This window comes from Mustela putorius, unplaced genomic scaffold (genome assembly GCF_011764305.1).
Source record: "Mustela putorius furo isolate JIRA1106 unplaced genomic scaffold, ASM1176430v1.1 tig00000127_pilon_pilon_pilon, whole genome shotgun sequence".
Taxonomy (NCBI): Eukaryota; Metazoa; Chordata; class Mammalia; order Carnivora; family Mustelidae; genus Mustela; species Mustela putorius.
Window position 1 is genome coordinate 4,640,624 of NW_025421288.1, and position 23,602 is coordinate 4,664,225.

General features: G+C 40.7%; 1 protein-coding gene across 1 annotated transcript; it reads left to right on the forward strand.

The window, feature by feature from the left end:
- The first annotated feature begins 1,090 nt into the window (after nt 1–1,090).
- On the forward strand, nt 1,091–2,032 carry LOC101684431 (olfactory receptor 9I1-like). Its single transcript, XM_004777659.1, has one exon. It carries the CDS (start codon nt 1,091–1,093, stop codon nt 2,030–2,032), a length of 942 nt encoding a protein of 313 aa, XP_004777716.1.
- Nucleotides 2,033–23,602: the final 21,570 nt, after the last annotated feature.

Here is a 23,602-nt window from a genome sequence, read left to right on the forward strand (position 1 = left end):
TTTGAAGTCCACATTCAGTATTCCCATTACCCCAGATCATCAGCATCCAAAGGTGCAGAGACAAGATTGTCCAAATACTTGGCAAGAACTCTATCTGTATTAGAATTCTAAACTCAGTGTGATGCCTTTGTCCCTTAATGAGCTGGGCAGGCTAATTCTGGAATGGCTTGATTCATGTAGCTCATTGATTGATAATGATCTGGCATTTAAAAAAAAATGGGACAGGTCCTCTAGAATAAGAGGAGAATTTGGAAACCAGGCCAGACTGCTTGGCAGGAGCAGTGAGGAAGAGGCGTCTTGGCAGGCAACAGGTTGTAGAAGTTCTAACAGAGTTTGTTCTTTATGGCTCTCTCTTTTGCCTTCAGCTCCATTGTGTTCACATGCATATCAAAAACAACCACAGAGAAAGAAGAATTAATATTGGGATGCCAGGGGGGCTGTGGACTTGGAGATAAAAAGATTCTAAAATGTACATGAACTTAGGAGTACGTTACTCTATTATTACAGAATATAGAGAAAATAATTCTAAGTGTGTGAGGCAGACCATGTGCTAGGAATGGTACATCTCTTATGTTCTTTACAGTAGTACCATGACTTGGCATTGACATGCCTCTTATGCCATCAAGGGGAGAGGTTCGGAGAGATGAATTAACTAGTCCAAGGTCAAGGGATTTGACCTTCAGTCTTTTTCAAAGCCCATGTACTTAAAATTATACCGACAGGGTTTCTCCAATGAAGGGATGTTTTCTGGCTCTGCAGTGAGGCTGAGGAAACTTTCCAATTTGGCACCTGTCAGAAGTTTGGAAATGCCCAAGGAACAGAGTTCTCGGGTCCAGCTTTGCCTCTTTGCCATGAAATCATGAACTAGTCATTCACCTCTTTGACCCTCATATAATTCTCTCAAGAATGGGATTAACGATATATGCTCAAAGGATTTCCAAAAGATCAAATGAAATAAAGTTTGCAAAAAAATGTAAAGGGCTTGACAAATTTACAAGATTATTATCATTGCTGAGAATGATCCATCACCTTAACTGGTCTTTAATGAGATTTTATTATTATTATTTTTTCAGTAGACAACCCAGGATTCATGGCGGACAATGGAACTGTGGTGACAGAATTCATTCTGCTGGGGTTCCAGCTGCCGACAGGGCTGCAGATGGGCCTCTTCTTCGGCTTTCTGGTCCTCTATGTCATTACCATGGTGGGCAACCTGGGCATGATCATATTGATTCAGAGAGACTCTCGTCTCCAAACCCCCATGTACTTCTTCCTCTGTCATCTTTCCTTCCTGGATGTTTGCTACTCTTCTGTCATCGTCCCTCAGTCTCTTGAGACCTTGGGTACTGATAAGACAGCCATCACCTATGAGCGCTGTGCCACTCAGTTCTTCTTCTTTACCCTCTGTGCTAGCACTGAATGTTTCCTTTTGGCTGTGATGGCCTATGACCGCTATGTGGCTGTGTGTAACCCCCTTCTCTATGCCACTGCCATGACACCACAGACCTGCCTGGGGCTGGTGGCTGCGGCCTATGCTGGAGCCATGGTCAATGCTGTGATCCGCACTGGGTGTACCTTCTCGATTTCCTTCTGTAAATCCAACCATGTGGACTTCTTCTTCTGTGACCTCCCACCCCTGCTGAAGCTTGCCTGTAGTGACACCACGTCAAGGGAACGAGTCATCTACCTCTTAGCTTTCTTAGTCATTACAACCAGCATTTCAGTGATTCTGATATCCTACTTTTTCATCATTCAAGCTATTCTGAAGATTCATACAGCAGGTGGCAAAGCCAAGACCTTCTCCACCTGTGCTTCTCACATGACCGCAGTGGCTCTTTTCTTTGGGACACTCATATTCATATACCTGAAAGGTAACATGGGCAAATCTCTTGGGGAAGACAAGATTGTGTCAGTATTTTACACTGTGGTCATCCCTATGCTGAACCCAATGATCTACAGTTTGAGAAACAAGGAAGTGAAGGAGGCTCTGAAGAAAGTTCTCAATGGGATGAAGTTTTCCCAAGTAGACTAAGACTTGAGCTCCATTGACTTAGAAGTTCCTGCAGATCATTCTTCAGGTTTGGCTTCTCTCCTTAGCACATGAACCAGATTTTATGATTACAAAGACATACTGAAGCAAAAAAAAAGAAAAAAAAAACATGTAGCTTTGGGTTCCAGCAACTTCTTTATTAGCTCTATGGCCTTCAGCCAGAAATTTTCTGTCCTAGTTTTCATGTCAGTAAAAATTTCTGCCTTGCTATGATTAAAGCCAGGATCAAGAGAGATGGAATGCCAAGGACTTTATAAATAATAACATGCTATAAAATGTAAAATTGATTTTTTTACTTGTCCTGGGTATTGCTGAGTGTTTTATCAGCTATGAATTCAAAAAAATTCAAGCTGCTAAGCTAACTTTTGCATTTGAATAATATAGAACAATAGCTTTTTGTTTACAGGGTGAGGACAATTACATTCTTTGGTTGTGGGTAGTAGGGTGGAAATCAGCCTTGACCAAAGAAACCTTTTTTCAACATTCAGTCATATCCAGGCTAGGTGTTTGTCATAGAAAATACACATAGTGAAGGACAGGAAGGAAAAATAGAGGGGAAAGGAGATGTAAATTGGGAAATGTTCACCTAGAATACATTAGCCTACTTCCCAAGAGAGCGTGGAGGACCAAGACACTGGAGACTAAAAGAAAGATGTAATGATTTGCATTAATTATTAGAAATAATTTGATCTGATGTAGAGCTGAACTGAATCCCACATATAACTTTCTGGAATATTCCTTGATCACCAAAGGTCAGAAGCTCTATTTAATTTCTGAAGGATTTTTCGAGGACCATCTCAAGCTGTTTTCTGTTCTGCAGTCATGAAAACCACTACCTACTTCCATTTCCTGTAGGACATTTACTTTATGGTTAGAAGACAGATAACTATGAATCTGACTGCCACCTTTTAATGATCTCATATCTGATAGAAATATTACTTGGAAAATGTGTCCGTGGAAATTCCACAATCTTATTCATCAATTCAACAAACATTTATTGTCTACTATGTATCAGACATAACCCTAGGTTCAGGAATATAGAAATAAAAACGATAGACATGGTTCCTCCTTCATGGAGATTAGAACTTGGGGTATAGGCAGATATAAACCATAACAGTTAACTGATGTTTTTCTGATGTTTTGGAAAGTGGGAAAAAGCAGGACAGGCTACTGTTACACTGTATAGTAGGATTCTGACCTAGTTTGGTGTGGTCAGAAAAGGCTTCCCTGAGGAACTAAGATTTATGTGGAAGCTTAAAGAGTAAGTATGTCATAATTATAGGTTGAGGAGCTGAGGGAAGCCAGAATGACTGCGGCCTAAGGAGGGGGTCTGAGTGTGAGAGGAAGTTGGAGAACTCAAGAGCAACTGGGTCACAGAGAACCTTGCCGACTCACATAGGGACTTGTGGATTTTACTCCAAGAGTGAGGCATGAAATGATCAGACCCGAGTTGCAAAAAGATCCCTTTGGCTGCAGTGTGATGGGTGGGAATGGGGGCTCATGGCCTGTGGTTGTGGAGATGGAGGGATGCATCCCCATTTCATCTAAGAAGCAACAAAAAGGGCATCCCAGATGTGGGGTTTGATTTCCACACAAGACTGTATGCTCTATTCTAAAATACATATTAGGCCAGAGAAAGTTCACAGGTGTGTGACCATGATGTTGGTATAGGACTGATTCTTAGCAAAACAGTGAAATTTGGGAAATATACTTTTGGAGGCATCTGCTTTTTCATTGGTATACATTCCCTTCTCTGCATGGGACCTTCCTTAGGTATACATCAAAATGGCCATCAACTTCTCCCTCTCAAGAGGGCAACACATTTTCACTAACTCCTACTGTGTGCCAGGCTATGTCAACAGGCTGAAGAAATCAACCTTTGCCTGGCTTCTTACATGCTCTAAGTCAGGAAAAGCCTTCAACTTAAAAAATATATAAGTGGGGAACATGCTATAGAGTGAGGGTGCCATTTTGGTAGTGGTGGGAGCTGCCAACGTGCCTTCCACCCTTTACTTGGTGAAGAGGTCACACGCTGCACATAAATGAATGGCCTTTGATACACACACAGTATTTGATATAAGTTCAGTTGCTTCAGTGGATGCAAGTAAAATGAGATTTTAGTGTGTTTTAGGGGATCACTTTCTGATTAATGTGAGAAGGCACTGGAAGGAATGGCATTATGGTGAATTTCCACTTGCATATATTAATAAATATATTAAGTAAAAACATTTATTAATTATCTAATGTGTGTCAGATTCTGTGCCAAGAGTGTCTACTTATCTCATTGACAGGTCTCATTGTTTTTATTTTTTATTTTTGTTAGTGAAGTGTAGTTGACATACACTGTTGTATTAGTTTCAGGTGTGTGACACAGTGATTTGACAATTCTATACCTTACTCAGGGATCACCAAGGTAAGTGTAGCCATCATCTGCCACCATGCAACATTATTCCAGTATTATTGACTATATTCTCTGTGCTGTCCTTTATAGCTATGTGACTTGTTTATTTTAAAACTGGAAGTTCATACCTCTTAATCACCTTTATCTATCTTGCCCATCCCCCACCCACCTCCCTTCTGGCATCCACCAATTTATTCTCTGTATTTGAGTCTGTTTTTTTATTTGTTTTTTTGATTCCATATGTAAATGAAGTCATATGGCATTTGTCTTTTCCTGACCTATTTCACTTAGCATAATGCCTTCTAAGCCCATTTATGTTGTCACGAATGGCAAAATATCCTTTTTTTTTTTTTAAGATTTTATTTATTTATTTGACAGACAGAGATCACAAGTAGGCAGAGAGGCAGGCAGAGAGAGAGGAGGGGAAGCAGGATCCCCTCTGAGGAGAGAGCCCGATGTGGGGCTCGATCCCAGGACCCTGGGATCACTACCTGAGCTGAAGGCAGAGGCTTTAACCCACTGAGCCACCCAGGTGCCCCAAAATGTCCTTGTTTTTTATGGCTGAGTAAAATTCTGTTGTATATATGTAGCACTTCCTTTTTATCCATTCATTTATTGATGGATGCTTGGATTGTTTCCATACCTTGGCTGTTATAGATAATGCTGCAATAAACATAAGGGGGCACAAATCTTTTTGAATTAGTGTTTTCCCTTTCTTTGGGTTAATAGCCAGCACTGGAATTTTTAAATTGCATGTTATTTCTATTTTTAATTTTTCTGAGGCAACTCCATACTGTTTTCTTCATTGGCTGCACCAATTTTTTGCCTTCCCACCAACAGTGAATGAGGGTTCCTTCTTCTCCACATCCTTGTCAACACTTGTTCTTTCTTGTCTTTTCGATTCTAGCTATTCTCACTAGAATAGGTGTGAGGTGTGAGGCGATATCTCTCTGTCGTTTTGATTTGCATTTCCATGATGATGAATGATAGTGAGCATATTTTCATATGTCTGTTGGCCATCTGTATGTCTTCTTTGGAAAAATGTCTATTCAGGTTCTTTGCCCATTTTAATCAGATTACTTGTTTTTGTGTGTGTGTTGAGTTGCATAAATTCTTCATATATTTTGGATATTAATTTCTTATTGAATATATCATTTGCATATGTCTTCTCCCACTTCGTAGGTTGCCTTTTTGTTTTGTTGATAGTTTCCTTGACTGTTCAAAGCTGTATATTTTGGTGTAGTCTCAATAGTTCCTTTTTGGTTTTGTTTCCCTTGCTTGAGGAAACAAATCGAGAAAAATGTTTCCATGGCCAATGTCAAGTAAATTAGTGCCTGTGTTTTCTTCTAGGAGTTTTATGGTTTCAGGTCTCACATTTAGGTCTTTTTTTTTTTTTTATTTTTTATTTTTTTATTTTTTTTATTTTTTTATTTTTTATAAACATATATTTTTATCCCCAGGGGTACAGGTCTGTGAATCACCAGGTTTACACACTTCACAGCACTCACCAAATCACATACCCTCCCCAATGTCCATAATCCCACCCCCTTCTCCCAAACCCCCTCCCCCCGGCAACCCTCAGTTTGTTTTGTGAGATTAAGAGTCACTTATGGTTTGTCTCCCTCCCAATCCCATCTTGTTTCATTTATTCTTCTACATTTAGGTCTTTAATCCATTTTGAATTCACTTTTGTTCATGGTATGAGAAAGTGATCCAGTTTCATTCTTTCCCTGTGGCTGTCCAGTTTTCCCAATGCCATTTGTTGAAGAGACTGTCTTTTCCCCATTGTATATTCTTTCCTTCTTTGTCATAGATTAACTAACCATGTAAGTGTAGGGCTTTTTATCCTATTCCATTGACCTATATGTCTATTTTTGTGCCATCACCATACTGTTTTGAGTACCCAGATTTTTTTTTTTAAGATTTTATTTATTTATTTGACAGAGAGAGAGATCACAAGTAGGCAGAGAGGCAGGCAGAGAGAGAGAGAGAGAGAGAGGAGGAAGCAGGCTCCCTGCTGAGCAGAGAGCCCGACGCGGGGCTTCATCCCAGGACCCTGAGATCACGACCCGAGCTGAAGGCAGCAGCTTAACCCACTGAGCCACCCAGGCGCCCCTTGAGTACCCAGATTTGTCATATATCTTGAAATCTAAGTTTGTGATACCTCTAGCTTTGATTATTTTTCTCAAGACTGGCTATTTAGGGTCTTTTGTGGTTCCCAACAAAATTTATTATTATTTGTTCTAGTTATGTGAAAAATGCTATTGGTATTTTGATAGAGATTGCATTCAATCTCTAGATTTCTTTGGGTAGTATGGACATTTTAATAATATTAATTCTTCCAATCCACAAGCATGGTATATCTTTCCATTTGTTTTTATTATCTTCAATCTCTTTCATCAATGTCCTATCATTTTCAGAGCACAGGTCTTTCACCTCCTTGGCCAAATTTATTCCTAGGTATTTTATTATTTTTGTTGCAATTATAAATGGGATTGTTTTCTTAATTTCTCTTTCTGCTACTTTATTACTAGCATATAGAAGCACTACAGATTTCTGTATATTAATTTTGCATCCTGTAGCTTTACCAGATTTATTTGTTCTAATTTTTTTTGAGTCTTTAAGGTTTTCTAGGTACAATATCATGCCATTTGCAAATAGTGACAGTGTTACTTCTTCCTTATCAATTTGGTTGTCTTTTATTTCTTCTTCTTTTGGTCTAGGACTTCCAGTACTATGTTGAATAAAAGTGGCAAGAGTGGACATCCTTGTCTTGTTCTTGATTTGTCTCATTTTGAAAATAGACTACACGTAATCTTTTAAGAATTAGATCCTCTGAAGGCTGATTTTATGCATCAATTTTGACTGGGTCACAGGGGGCCCAGATGTTTGGCTAAACATTATTACTGGCATATCTGTGAGGATTCTTCCAGAAGATATTTGCGTTTGAATCAGTGGGCCCTAGAAAGCAAGTTGCCCTCCCCTAAATGAATGGACATCATCCAGTTCTTTGAGTCTTGAATAGAACAATAGGGAGAAGAAGGGAGAATCCATTTTCCTTTCTCTGCCTGACTGCTTGACCTGGGACAGCAGTTTTCTTCTATATTTGGACTGGGATTCACACCGTTGGCTTCCTTGGTTCTCAGGCTCCAAACTGAATTACCCCCCTGCTTTCCCTGGGTCTACTGGATTGTTTTAGCTTCCATTTAAGGATCCACATGAGCCAATTACTTATGATAAATCTCCTTTCATGTCATAAACAGATCACCTTCAAAAGTTTCCTATCACCCTCTTTATTATTATTATTATTATTTTGTGATAAGAATGCTTAACATAAGATCAAACCTTTTAACAAATTTTAAATATACATTAGAGACTGTGGTGATAGTTTCACTGTCACAGACCACCATGAAGTGGCTTAAGAAAATTCTTCGTAGGAGATTATTCTGAATGAAATAAGTCAGCAGAGATTGCCAATTATCATATGGCCTCCCTTACTTGTGGAGCATAAGAAATAACATGGAGGACATTGGGTGAAGGAGAAAAGAAGTGAGTTGGGGGAAATTGGAGGGGGAGATGAACCATGAGATACTGTGAACTCTGAGAAAAAAACTGAGGGTTTTGGAGGGGAGGGGAGTTGGGGGTTGGGAGATCCTGGTGGTTGGTATTAAGGAGGGCATGTATTGCATGGAGCACTGGGTGTAGTGCATAAACAATGAATCTTGGAATGCTGAAAAAATTAAGTAAAATTTAAAAAAATGTCAGAAAAAAATTTAAAAAATGGGTGAAAAAAAGGAAAAAGGAAAAATCATTATATATATAGATGTATATAGATGTATATATATTTATATATATCTCCTGTTGGTTCTGTATCTTTAGAGAACCCTGAGAAATAAAATCCAGTTGGTAACTGGGGAACTGTTTTCTTTTTATCCCCTTCAGCTTCTAAGTATACATTTTTTTTTTTTAAGGCACTGGGTTTGGAATAAGTTTTCAGCTATTATACTTTCGTCTCAATCTACCAAAAATGATATAGAAAAGATGAAGAAAGTGGACCTTCAGACTTTGAATGGATCCATTTAACTCAATACATCAAGAGACCAAAGTGTTATATTTGTCTCATCATTTAGTATCTCAAAAACAGTTGTCACCAAGACAGCCATGTAGGAGACCCCACAAAGACCAGTAATTAGGCAAATATCCATGAACAAAACAGCCCTGGGAAAGCACATGAAATCCACTTCAGCAAAACAGTGGAACAACAAAAAAATCTGAGAACAGTCCCACAAGGAGGGAAAGAAAAACAGCTTCATTTTCCTTGCATCATTCTATCCCTCATGCTGGTACTGTTCAGTGTCGAGAGGGAGCTTCCCACCTAGAAAAAGTTCCCCTCACCAAGGAATGGGAGATTGGAGTGGATGGCCAGTGTCTTCAGTCTTCCAGGGCAAGGCACAGTGGACTCACTTGGTTTTACCCACCCAGAGATGCCTATGAATGAGGAAGCAGAGTGGGGGCTACAGAATTAGCTACACAGTGAAAGAAACTGTGGTTCTCAGTGACCTGCTCTGCAAAGGAATCTAGCAGTTTTCACCACTGAAGAAACCAACAGCCAGCGTAGTTGTGGATCCCATCCAGATTTCACTGGTTTTCACCCGATAGGTTTTTCCTGTTTGCAGATGTCAGCCACCGGAGCTCCTCCCACTTCTTCATTCCTGCCTTCTCTGTACAAGCAGCCAACCCAGGTCTCCCTGGCTGAGTGAGTGCAAAATTCTAGCTTAGGCCCCCACAACCAACCCTCACTACCATGTGTGCAGTCAAGACTAGCCCCTCTATCTGTGCACTTACACTCTCACAGCCTAACTCTTGTCACTGGCCTTTATTACTGTGCACGTGCCCACCATGAGACTCTGTAGCCCCAAGGAACACAATGACAGCCAGAGCCTTTGACACCAGAAGCAAAGGCAAAAAGCAAAAAATCTACAAGTGAGCCTACATCAGACTTAAAAGCTTCTGCATAGCATGATAAATGAACAGCAAAATGAGAAGGCACCCTATGGATGGGAGAAACTACTGACAAACCATGTGTCTGATAAGGGCTTAGTATCCAAAATATATAAAGAACTCATACAATTTGATAGCAATAAAACAAATAATTCAATTAAAAATGGGTAGAGGACCTGAATAGGTATTTTCCCTAAGAAAACATACAAATGGGGGGCGCTTGGGTGGCTCAGGGGGTTAAAGACTCTGCCTTCAGCTCAGGTCATGATCTCAGGGTCCTTATTTTTATGTGTGATCTAAAAAGTCAAACTTATGGAAACAGAGAGTAGATTGATGGTTACCAGAGGCTGGAGGTTGGGAAAATGAGGAGATAAAGGTCAAAAGATACAAACTTCCAGAGTGGCTGCACCAGCTTGCATTCCCACCAACAGTGTAGGAGGGTTCCCCTTTCTCCGCATCCTCGCCAGCATCTGTCATTTCCTGACTTGTTGATTTTAGCCATTCTGACTGGTGTGAGGTGATATCTCATTGTGGTTTTGATTTGTATTTCCCTGATGCCGAGTGATATGGAGCACTTTTTCATGTGTCTGTTCGCCATCTGGATGTCTTCTTTGCAGAAATGTCTGTTCATGTCTTCTGCCCATTTCTTGATTGGATTATTTGTTCTTTGGGTGTTGAGTTTGCTAAGTTCTTTATAGATTCTGGACACTAGTCCTTTATCTGATATGTCGTTTGCAAATATCTTCTCCCATTCTGTCAGTTGTCTTTTGATTTTGTTAACTGTTTCCTTTGCTGTGCAAAAGCTTTTGATCTTGATGAAATCCCAATAGTTCATTTTTTCCCTTGCTTCCCTTGCCTTTTGCGTTGTTCCTAGGAAGATGTTGCTGCGGCAGAGGTCGAAGAGGTTGCTGCCCGTGTTCTCCTCAAGGATTTTGATGGATTCCTTTCGTACATTGAGGTCCTTCATCCATTTTGAGTCTATTTTTGTGTGTGGTGTAAGGAAATGGTCCAATTTCATTTTTCTGCATGTGGCTGTCCAATTTTCCCAGCACCATTTATTGAAGAGGCTGTCTTTTTTCCATTGGACATTCTTTCCTGCTTTGTCGAAGATTAGTTGACCATAGATTTGAGGGTCTATGGGCTCTCTATTCTGTTCCATTGATCTATGTGTCTGTTTTTGTGCCAGTACCATGCTGTCTTGATGATGACAGCTTTGTAATAGAGCCTGAAGTCCGGAATTGTGATGCCACCAACGTTGGCTTTCTTTTTCAATATCCCTTTGGCTATTCGAGGTCTTTTCTGGTTCCATATAAATTTTAGCATTATTTGTTCCATTTCTTTGAAAAAGATGGATGGTACTTTGATAGGAATTGCATTAAATGTGTAGATTGCTTTAGGTAGCATAGACATTTTCACAATATTTATTCTTCCAATCCAGGAGCATGGAACATTTTTCCATTTCTTTGTGTCTTCCTCAATTTCTTTCATGAGTACTTTATAGTTTTCTGAGTATAGATTCTGTGTCTCTTTGGTTAGGTTTATTCCTAGGTATCTTATGGTTTTGGATGCAATTGTAAATGGGATTGACTCCTTAATATCTCTTTCTTCTGTCTTGCTGTTGGTGTAGAGAAATGCAACTGATTTCTGTGCATTGATTTTATATCCTGACACTTTACTGAATTCCTGTATAAGTTCTAGCAGTTTTGGAGTGGAGTCTTTTGGGTTTTCCACACATAGTATCCTATCATCTGCGAAGAGTGATAATTTGACTTCTTCTTTGCCAATTTGGATGCCTTTAATTTCCTTTTGTTGTCTGATTGCTGAGGCTAGGACCTCTAGTACGATGTTGAATAGCAGTGGTGATAATGGACATCCCTGCCGTGTTCCTGACCTTAGCGGAAAAGCTTTCAGTTTTTCTCCATTGAGAATGATATTTGCGGTGGGTTTTTCATAGATGGCTTTCATGATATTGAGGTATGTGCCCTCTATCCCTACACTTTGAAGAGTTTTGATCGGGAAGGGATGTTGTACTTTGTCAAATGCTTTTTCAGCATCTATTGAGAGTATCATATGGTTCTTGTTCTTTCTTTTATTGATGTGTTGTATCACATTGACTGATTTGCGGATGTTGAACCAACCTTGCAAGCTGGTGCAGCCACTCTGGAAAACAGCATGGAGGTTCCTCAAAATGTTGAAAATAGAACTGCCCTATGACCCAGCAATTGCACTATTGGGTATTTACCCTAAAGATACAAATGTTGTGATCCAAAGGGGCACATGCACCCAAATGTTTATAGCAGCAATGTCCACAATAGCCAAACTATGGAAAGAACCTAGATGTCCATCAACAGATGAATGGATCAAGAAGATGTGGTATATATACACAATGGAATACTATGCAGCCATCAAAAGAAATGAAATCTTGCCATTTGCAACAACATGGATGGAACTAGAGCGTATCATGCTTAGCGAAATAAGTCAAGCAGAGAAAGACAACTATCATATGATCTCCCTGATATGAGGAAGTTGTGATGCAACATGGAGGCTTAAGTGGGTAGAAGAAGAATCAATGAAACAAGATGGGATTGGGTGGGAGACAAACCATAAGTGACTCTTAATCTCACAAAACAAACTGAGGGTTGCCGGGGGGAGGGGGTTTGGGAGAAGGGGGTGGGATAATGGACATTGGGGAGGGTATGTGATTTGGTGAGTGCTGTGAAGTGTGTAAACCTGGTGATTCACAGACCTGTACCCCTGGGGATAAAAATATATGTTTATAAAAAATAAAAAATTAAGATAAAAAAAAAGATACAAACTTTCCAACATAAGCTGAGTAAGTTCTGGATCTGATGAACCTCATGGTGACTATAGTTAACAGTGTTGTATCGTATGCATGAAAGTTGCTATGAGAGTAAATCTTTGTGCCATAAAAACAAAACAACAACAAAATGGTATTTATGTGAGGTGAAAGGTGTGTTAACCAACCTCATTGTGGTAATGTGTCACAGCACATGTGTGCATGAAATCATCACATGGTATACCTTAAACCTACACAGTGTTACATGTTAATTACATCTCAATAAAACCGGGGGGGAGAGACAATACCAATATTTTAAATGCGATTTCCGGGTGCCTGGATGACTCAGTGGGTTAAAGCCTCTGCCTTCAATTCAGGTCATGATCTCAGGGTCCTGGGATTGAGCCCCACATTGGGCTCTCTGCTCAGCAGGGAGCCTACTTCTCCCTCTCTCTCTCTCTCTGCCTACTTGTGATCTCTGTCAAATAAATAAAATCTTTAAAAAAAATGTGATGTCCATTTTTCACATGTATTAATTTGAAATGTAGATCTGAAGCCACATTAACTAGATTAGCACATAAGGGCATGGGTGTAGAGTAGAATTGTGAAGCATAACTCACATGGCACACAATCTTGGTCCTTCAGTTCAAGTGGACATTTTATTTTATTTTATTTTTAAAGATTTTATTTATTTATTTGACAGAGAGAGATCACAGGTAGGTAGAGAGACTGGCAGAGAGAGAGAGAGAGCAGGAAGCAGGCTCCCTGCTGAGCAGAAAGCCCCATGCGGGACTCGATCCCAGGACCCTGAGATCATGACCTAAGCTGAAGGCAGCGGCTTAACCCACTGAGCCACCCAGGCGCCCCTCAAGTGGACATTTTAATATTTACTTTTGTGTATGGGTGTGGATATCATCTGAGAGAGCTGTAACGCTTCAGCTAAGATCAACAACAACCACAAAAAATTCCTTTTTTGTTATGAACATCAATAGAGGAGAGAGAAAATACTTCTCAAATTTCTTTCTCTGCCCCCTTCTTCACATACTACTGGTCTAACCTTCAAGGAAGGGAAAGTGCATTCATCACAGCCCTGTGCACATGACCACAAGAACAAAGTAGCACAAGTCTGAACATCATCACCTGCCATGGGTCTCCCATACCCTTTTGGCAGCAGCAGGGGCAGAAAGCAAAAAGAGGATGCATTTTGGCTAAAAGGTTTTTTGGGTAATGGAGTTCAAAGAAGGTAAGACAGCTCTAGGCTCTGAATCTCACTTTGCCTGATGCTGAATCAAACCTCAAAGAATATCTTCTCCTCAACCTTACTTAGATATACAGTGAGAAGGATAAATGACCTGAGAACTTTGGGAAAGCTCATAGAAGTTGCTTCCCTGTGGTGCACCTGCTGGGTTGTTCGTGAAGACCAAGATGCTTGGTAGACACTGTACGGTTCATCCTTTGAATACTATTGGGGAAGATGGTCTCAGCTGTTTGCACTCATCTCTTCTTCAAAACCCATGAACTATTCTGGAAATTGTGCAAAAGAACATCGTGTCTTTTTCTTTTTCTCAACATATCTTTATCCTCATATAAAGCATAATAGTGCAAAGACAAACATTTAAGAAAGATATCAATAGCAATAACAAGTGCATTTTTTCTTGTAATGGGATGAGTATCTGAACTCTTTCTAATTCAAGCCTTTTAGGAAATTTGTTTCTTTGGATTTTCAATTAATTAATTAATTAGTTTTTATTTAAATTCAAATTGCCAACATATAGTACATCATTAGTTTCAGATGTAGAGTTCAGTAATTCATCAGTTGCCTATAACACCCTTATGTTATATGTACTTATCATGTGCCCTCCTTAATGCCCATCACCCAATTACCCCATCCCTCCACCTATGTCCCCTCCAGCAGTCCTCAGTTTCTTTCTCATAATTAAGAGTCTCTCCTGGTTTGTCTTCCTCTCTGATTTTTTTCCCATTGTTTTTCCCTCCTTTCCTGTATGATCCTCACCACCATTTCCTTTATTCCATATATTGTGAAATTGTGAAATTTCTTATATTGTGAATTATATTGTGAATTGTGAAATCTCTCTGATTGACTTTTTCACTCAGCATAAAATCATCCAGATCTATCCACATTGATGTAAATGGTAATATTTCATCCTGATAGCTGAGTTAATATTCATATATATGAATATGAATATATATCTCTCTATATATCTCACATCTTCTTTATCCATTCATCTGTTGATGGATATTTGGGCTCGTTCCACAGTTTGGTTATTGGTGCACATTGCTGCTATGAACATTGGGGTGCATGTGCCCCTTTGGATTACTACATTTGTATCTTTGAAGTAAATACCCAGTAATGCATAGCTGGATCACAGGGTAACTCTATTTTTAGCTTCTTCAGGAACCTCCGTGCTGTTTTCCAGAGTAGCTGTACTAGCTTGCATTCCTACCAACAGTGTAAGAATCCATCAAAATCCTAGAGGAGAACAGAGGCAGCAACCTCTTTGACCTCTGCTGCTCTGAGTTTGACTCTGTTAAATGATTCCATATGCATGGAATCATGCAGTATTTGTCCTTCCACGACTGGATTATTCCACTCAGCATAATGTTCTCTAGGTTTATCCATGTTGTTGCATATGGCTGGACTTCCTCCTTTTTCAAAGACCAAGTAGTATTCTATTGTATGTAGATACCACATTTTCTCTATCCATTCAACTGTTGATGGACATTTAGGTTGTTTCCGTATCTTGGCTTCTGTGAACAATGCTGTTATGAAAATCAATGTACTAAATATTTATTCAAGTCCCTGTTTCATTTCTATTGGGTATACACCTAGGCGTGGAATTGCTGGATCATATGGCAAATCTATGTTTAACTTTTTGAGGAACCACTTGCTGTTTTCACAGTGGCGGCGCTATCTACATTCCTACCAGTAATGCACAAAGGCTTCAATTTTTCCGTATCCAGGCCAACACTTGTTATTTTCACTTCTGTTTTTATTTTTTTAAAATTTTTAAAAATTTAAAATTTTTAATTCTATTTATTTATTTATTTATTATTTTTTATAAACATATATTTTTATCCCCAGGAATTTTTTAAACATACATTTTTATCCCCAGGGGTACAGGTCTGTGAATCGCCAGGTTTACGCACTTCACAGCACTCACCATAGCACATACCCTCCCCAATGTCCATAACCCCATCCCCCTTTTCCCTCCCCCCCAGCAACCCTTAGTTTGTTTTGTGAGATTAAGAGTCACTTATGGTTTGTCTTCCTTCCAATCCCATCTTGTTTCATTTATTGATGGCCATTCATATAGGTGTGAAGTGGTATCCTCATTGTGGTTTTGATTTGTATGACTCTAATGATTAGTGATGTTGAACATCTTTTGGGCCATTTGTATATCTTTTTTGGAGAAATGTCTATACAAGTCCTTTGCTCATTTTAAAATTTGTCATTGAATTGGACATGTTCTTTATATATTCTGGATACTATTCTTTTACCAGATATATGACTTGCCTGTCTGTTGCCTGTCTTCTGGGTGACACATCCAAGAAATCATTGCCAAATCCAATGTCAGGAAGTTCTCCCTAAGTTTTCTTCTCAGAGTTTGTAGTTTTAACTCTTGTGCTTAGGTCTTTGATTCATCCTGAGCTAATTTTTGTATATGGTGTAAGGTATGGGTCTAACTTCATTCTTTTGCATGTAGATATCCAGTCTTCCCAGCACCTTTTACTAAAAAGAGGCACTCAACTATTGTTTGCTGAAACCCTTGATTTAATGAGGGAAGATATGGTATAAAAATTCATAGGATCGACAGGAAAGGACTCTCAGTTCATCTTCAGGTCTATCCCTCTGTCTTCTTATATATTTTTGGCTCCTTTTTATTAATGGGGCAAATTAAGCCAGGAATGTTTAACTGATCCCAGGTATTACAGCTGAATAGCATCTGGGTTTTAAAGTTGCCATTGAGACGATGGTGTTGCATTGTTCACTTTCACAGTTTTGCATTGCCTTGTTTCACTTTTCACAGGTTACATGGGGGAGGAGATGCTCCTCAAGAAGGGAAAGACTATTTGCAAAACTGTTTCCAATAAGAAAAAACAAATAATTCAGTCAGGAAATGGACAAAAGACATGAACAGATACTTCCCCAAAGAAGACACACAAATACATGAAAAAATGCTCCACGTCACTTGCCATTAGGGAAATACAAATAAAAATCACAAACAGATACCACCTTACACCAGCTAAAATGGCTAGGATTAAATAGACAAGAAACAGCAGGTGTTGATGTGGATGTGGAGAAAGGGGAACCCTCTTACATTGTTGGTGGGAATGCAAGCTGGTACAGTCACTCTGGAAAACAGCATGGATTTTCCTGAAGAAGTTAAAAATAGAGCTACCCTGTGATTCAGCTATCCTGTGACCCAGTATACCACTACTGGGTATACATCAAAGATACAGATGTAGTCAGAAGAAGGGGCACCTACACCCCTCTGTTCATAGCAGCAATGTCCACAATAGCCAAACTGTGGAAGGAACTGAGGTGTCCTTCAACAGGTGAATGGATAAAGAAGATGTGGTTCATATATACAATAGAATACTACTCATTCATCAGAAAGGATAAATATCCAACATTTGCATCGACATGGTTGGAACTGGAGGGGATTATGCTGAGTGAAATAAGCCAATCAGAGGAAGACAATTATCATATGGTTTCAGTCTTATGTAGAATACAAGAAAAAGAGCAGAGGACAATAGGGGAAGGGAGGGAAAACTGAATGGGAAGAACTCAGAGCGGGAGATAAACCATGAGAGACCCTTGACTCCAGGAAACAAATTAAGGGTTGCAGAAAAGGAGTGTGGAAGGATGGGGTAACACAGTGATGGGCATTAAGGAGGGCATGTGATGTGATGAGCCCTGGCTGTTACATACACTCAACTGATGAATCATTGGACATTATATCAAAAACTAATGATGTACTATATTTTGGCTAATAGAATTTAAAGAAAAAAAAAAAGAAAAACGTTTTCAGCATGAGTATTACTTTCACGTACACAGGACAGAAGGCAGATCTCCTCTGTTTATGGCTTGTGGGACTGCACAGACGGAACCATCCCAGGCACTGTCTTAGTTCTGATGTGACTCCATTTCACCAGGCTCTCCAGGTATTTATGTGCCTTTCCCTGTTAGAATCATCATCTACTGTAGGTGAGGGACCGGGTAAAAAGACACTCCTGGACAGTTCAGATTTCCTCTTTATCAGGAATCTTAGCAGGGATACTGTGGAGTTAACCAGATTGTTGTTGAATTTCCTAGGAGAGCTCAGGCAACAGAGATGGGCTGTGTAGAAACCCTCTAGGCCAGGAGCACAGTCGTCCCTAGTTCCCTAAATTATAGACTGAGTAGAATCCTCAGGGTTGGTATGAGGGTCCCAGAAAGTACAGGTGTGAGCTAGTTCTGGAAGCCATGATGGGATGGTGGATAGGTTGGATGAAAGAACAAAGAACAAGAACAATTAAAATAACAGAATCAGTACATCTAAAATGAGTTAATGGCTGTGTTTCCTGCAAAAGGGCCATTTCAGTGTGCGATGAGCAAGCTTGCCAACTCCCCTCCACATTGACAGCTCCAGGGAGTATCAGTCCGGAAACACCATGGCCAATATTTACTTAGAAAATATCTCGTTATTTTAATTTGTATTTCTTTCATTATTCATGAGGTTCAGAATTGTCTCATTTGTTTGAATCATTGGTATTTCTTTTGTAAATTTTTTATGTGCTTTCTCAATTGATTTGTAAGAGTAATTTGCATATTGGGGAAATCAGTCCTTTGTCTGTCATCGGCGTGTCGAATATTTTCCCAAGCTTGTCTTTTGGGTATGTTTATGGTACTTTTAGCTTCCAAAAATGTTAAAATTTGATGTAGTTAGATTTATCCATTTTTTTTTTCTTTCCCTTTGTAGCTTTGAGGTTTCCTGTTGTGATTAGAAAGGCCTCTTTAAGATAATCACATTACTCACTCCTGTTTTCCCCTGGATTTGTAAAAATTTCATTTTTTTTTTTCATGACTCAATTCTTGGAATCATCTGGAATTTCTTGGGCCCACATCACAGCCCAGGTTTACACGTCTCTGGGAGATCCTAGAGCAACGCCGCCATCTCCCATCTCTCACACCAACCTGAGCTTCCGGAAGGCAGCCACGGAGCTTGCGCTGTTTGCCTGTACAATGCCAGCGCCTGTTACAGCGCCCCCACCTGGTGAGTGTTTTAGGAAACACTCCTTTCCGTAGTGCATGAGTGGAATTCTGAAAGGTAAAGAGTTGCGCTGAATCTAGGAAGAGGAAAATCGTCATCTCTGGATTTTATACTTCCAAGGAAGTAAAAACGGAGCGGTTCACAGCCAGAAGATTAGAACCTAGTTGGTGAAGGAGCTAGAAACCGAGTTAGACCAGGAACCCGCATGCTTACTTTGGAGAAAACTCAGTGGGGAGCTCTTCCTTTGTCTAGTGTTGAGGAGATGGGATAGGGTCAGTGGAGCTTTGGCTTCTAGAGTTTAAGGAGCTATTCTGGTATGAACTATTCGGAGAGAGTGGATTGTGTTTGCAGGAGGTGAGCTCCTTTTCCCCTAGGGGTGCTCAAGCAGACACTTGCGGGATTTGGGGGGACTGTCGTAGAAGATTCAAACACGAAGAGCTAAACAATTGAGTGCTGTGGACTGAAGACAGTTGGGGTGGGGACCTGTGAATGGGAGGGGACCTGTCGTGTCAAAGGAGCAACCCCTTGTCAGCTCTAACCAAGTATTGCCATGTGTTGCAACAAGAGTTTTTTGTTTTTTTTTTCCAAGAAATGTGCAATTGAATAGTTGAAATGAGAAGCTCCTTGATTTTTAAAATCCTGTATGTAACAAACAAACTTATCTGTTGGCTGGATTTCTCTTGCACTCCACCAATTTGCAACTCCTGTCTTGGAGGAAAGAGGGATTAGACAGGTAGTAACAAAGCTCCTGCACTAAAAGACCTTCCAAAACTTTTCTAACCTTGGCTGACTTCCTGAGCTATAAAAATGTGAAGGATTATTAATAGTGCCACTATATCACTAGAACATGACTCAGCATCTGAGAAGAGCAGATAGGCTGGAGGAAGTATTAGGATTTGATGGAAAGAAGAGGGTCTCTGGAATTAGTCTGTTATGTACGGCTTCTCATCATTTCATGGCAATAAATATTAATTGCTGTTAATAAGAGAGGGTGAAGAAGTTACATAAGCAAGTCTAAAGGGGACAGAAAGAGCCAGAAATATTGGAAGTGGCAAGGCAGTGGAGAGAGAAAGAAAGGCAGAGACAGAGAGAGAGAGAGAGACAGAGAGGATGGAGAATGGAAAGCAGCTTGGGGCGGAAACTCCTGTATGCAGAAAGGGAAAGTAGGAGCTGAAGTCTCCACGCTCAGCCCAGTGGCCTGGACATCCTGCAGACTGCATCAGTCACTAATAAGGTAGTGTTTGGCTTCGCAGTATAAATCAATGCTATAGATTTTTTGGTTCTGTGATGAAGCTGAGAGAGTCTAAAAGGAACAGGAGTGGTTACTACCTCCCCATCCAACATGATCACTATGCACCTTCTTATCCATTATTGCGATATTGGCTGAAGGCATGGCCAAGGAGAGATGACACCTGTGCCTGAAAGGACTTCTCACTGGAGCTCCTGACCTTTCTTTCTGGAACCTGTGAAAAAGAAATTCTGGCAAGGAAGTCAGACCCTCCACCTAGCCTTCATGTAGTGTGAAGTCTGACTCCATCTTCGTGTGGCGCTCGGCTCTGTCAGGACCCCTCTCATGTCCGCTCAGCCCTGATGCCTGCACCTACATGGGCCATGAGATTCTTAATGTAAACACTGGCCAGGCAGTTCAGGGCCTAGGAGCAGTCCTTAATCAGGGACTACTTGTAGGTGACCTCATCCCTGGGGTAGACCAACTGTGAGGTGTGCTCTGTGGATGTGGCCTGCTCTGGCTTCTTCCCCTTCCCTATCTCTCTTCCTCATGTCTCTACCTGCACTTCCTCAAATCACCTCCCACAGAAATAACTGGCTTGAGAACCTCTATCTCAGGGTCTGATCTGGGGGAAGCACAATCTACCACAGGCAACAAGGAACTTGGTGTCTAGGTGAATCCAGTGGCATTGTAATTCCTGTGTTAGTGGTTGAATTTTGTCTCCAAACCCCAAGGATCTCAAGGTGTGACTTTATTTGAAGACATGGCCCTTACAGAGGAAATCAAGTTAAAATGTTTGTTATATGCAACTTATGAATTGTTGAACACTACATCAAAAACTAACGGTGTACTATATGCTGGCTAATGGAACATAATAAAACAAAAAACAACAACAAAAAAATGAAGTCATTAGAGGGAGCTCTAACCCAAAAACTTGTGTCCTTATGGAAAGGGGAAATTTGGACACAAAGACACATACAAAGGGAAGACTATGGGAAGAGAGAAAGGGAGAAGATGGCCATCCATGAGCCTGGGACAGAGACCTGGGATAGCCCTTCCTCACAGCCCTCAGAAGGAGGGTGACCTTCTTGATTTTGGATTACTGGGCTCCCTAACTGTGAGGCGATAACCTTTTGTTGATTAAGCTGTTCAGTGTGGGGTACTCGGTTACAGCTATCTTAGCAATCTGCTACCTTTTGACTCCCGTCGAGACTTCCTATTGGCCCAAACATTATTCTGAGCATTTTCCATACATCACCCATAGAAGCTCCACCACAGCCATTTGAGGTAAATACTGATGTTATTTCCCATTTACAGATGAAATGGTGGTGGCAAGGGAAGTTAAGAAAGTGACCCAAAGTCATGCAGATACCCAGGAGCCAAGCTAGAATTGAGCAGTGGCAGTCTGTCTTAAGATGCACACTTTTATTTGTTATGAGGCTCACGTCCCACTGCCCTGGGTTCTTCTGTCAGCTGAGCGGTTATGTGCCTGCTTTAAATTACTTAGATGATGGTGATTTTCAGGTCTTGTATTAGCGAGGTTCTCCAAAGAAACACAAACAATAGAATCTCTATTTATCATCTACTTATCTATTCCACCTATTATCTGTCTGTCATCTAGCTAGCTATTATCTATCTATCTATGACCTATTTACCTCTCATCTCTATCTGTCTACCTATCTATCATCTACCTGATTTTTTTTAAAGGGGATTGTGGAGGAGTCAGTCTAAAATCGCAAAGCAGGCCAGCAGACTGGAGACCCAGGGGGGAACTGATGATGTAGTCCTCAGTCTGAAGGCAGTGTGGAGGCATAGCTCCTTCTCTTTTGGGAAACCTATTTTTTTTTTTCTCTTATGGCCGTCAGCTGATTGGACGAGGCCCTCCCACATTATGGAGCATCCTCTGCTTTACTCAGTCTACTGATTTAAGTGGTAATCCCATCTAAAAAACACCTTCCCAGTAATATTTTGATTAAGCAGCTGGTGCCATAGCTTAGCCAGCTGACAGTTAAAATGGACCATCTCAGCTTCCTTGAAGATTGTGTGACCCAGCAGTGACTCCTAAGTCAGTGCTCACTCTCAGGGTCATGCAAGTGCAGAGTCAGTGCCTGAACCTGAGAATGAGCGCCTCTTTAAACTCTGGGCACCTCACTGGCTTCACCCCGCTCCTGGCCGGGCTGTATACTTAGAAGCCAAGATTGTGTCTCCGAGCTGGGTCTTTTTGCAATAGGTTGGTCAGGGAGTCAGACAGACCCAGGTTTGAATCTTGCCTTCTTCATTCCCATCAGATCTCAGACAAGTGGCACAATCATTCTGAGCCTGTTTCCTCAGCTGTGGAATGGGGGCAGTAACATCCCTTGCTTTCCAGGGATGTAATGAGGTAGCGTGGTATCGACTCAGACATTAAGAGGAAGAAGAGTATGATTTGTTATGGCAAGCTTTTTTTATTATTACAGAGAAGTTAATTTTTAAGCGTTTGTTGTGAGTTGAGGATATGAAAGGGACAAGTTTTACCTTTACTTTTGCATTATTTGATGCCTAGTCTTGAGGGGCAAAACCAGAAACTCTCCCCTATTTGGCCTTTTCCCTTTCTGGCTATCTGTCAGCTCTAGCTAACATTATCTTAGCTACAGGATCAACTCTAATTCCAATACAGACTCCTTAGTTTCTCTTCTCTCTGCCAGAATTTAGGAACAATTTTGCTTATAAACCTCCAGTCATACTGATTGTGTGTAGCTAAGAGACCCAGTATAAACAGAAGGCGTAACTACACATAAATGGCTGAGAAATTAAAAATAATTGTAAGCACGTTGAAAAACTATTTTTACAATCCGTACGGTTGGAGGACAGTTATACTATCTCCAAATATTTGTCCCATTTGCTATGTCTTGGTGCCTGGAATTCTCACAGAACTACTTAATCTTTTGAGTAAAGCTACAAGGACCTTGGCTGACATTCACTTGTTTTTAAGAGAGAATAAAACTCTGAGCCAATGATCTCTTTACAGGCAAGAGTAATTCCTTTACATAGTCCCTAAGGAGAGCAGAAAGCCTTTATTGAACCAAACAGAGGACAGGAAGGTTTTGGTAAAAGGTGGTGGCGGCAGCTGGGCAACATCAAGAATAACACAGATCTCTAGAAGTTTCCAGGAGGGAAGACCAGCGATCGGGGAGAGCAGTGCAGTGGGCCATCGCTGGATACTTTGGGAGGGTCACATTCGGGTCGTCAGACTTGGGAGATGGGGAGATGACAGGAAGCTCCCAAGTCTATCTGCTGGGTCCCAAAGCAACCACACTCTCCATATCCTCTGGGGTCATGTCCAAGCTGGTCTGAGTTTGGGAATGTCATTTCTTTGGCTTTTCTGTTCAGTGAGCCTCCTTTATCAATGTCTCTTCCAACTGTGACTTGCAATAGGAAAGCTCTTCTGGCACATTCTCTCTCAGTCCATTATCCACTTCTGCCACTCCTTTTCTCCCAACTCAGGAAATTCCATTCAGTCTGCCCTGTGCCTGGGCTCCTGGCCCTTCCCTCCCTGACCCACGGCAGTCTGCACTGAAGCTCAGCAGGACCACTCACTTCCTCCTTTCTCTGTTCTCCATGGGTCTCCATTCATTCTACCATCTTGGCCCAGAGTATTTTCTTTTAATTAAATTTTTTATTTTGTTTAGAAATATATAATGTATTTTTATCCCCAGGGGTACAGGTCTGTGCATCGCCAGGTTTACATACTTCACAGCACTCACCATAGCACATACCTTTCCCAATGTCCATAACCCCACCCCCCTCTCCTGACGGCACAGAGTATTTTTTTAAAAAGTGCCTGTGTCCTTGGCTGGACTGATCCTGTTTT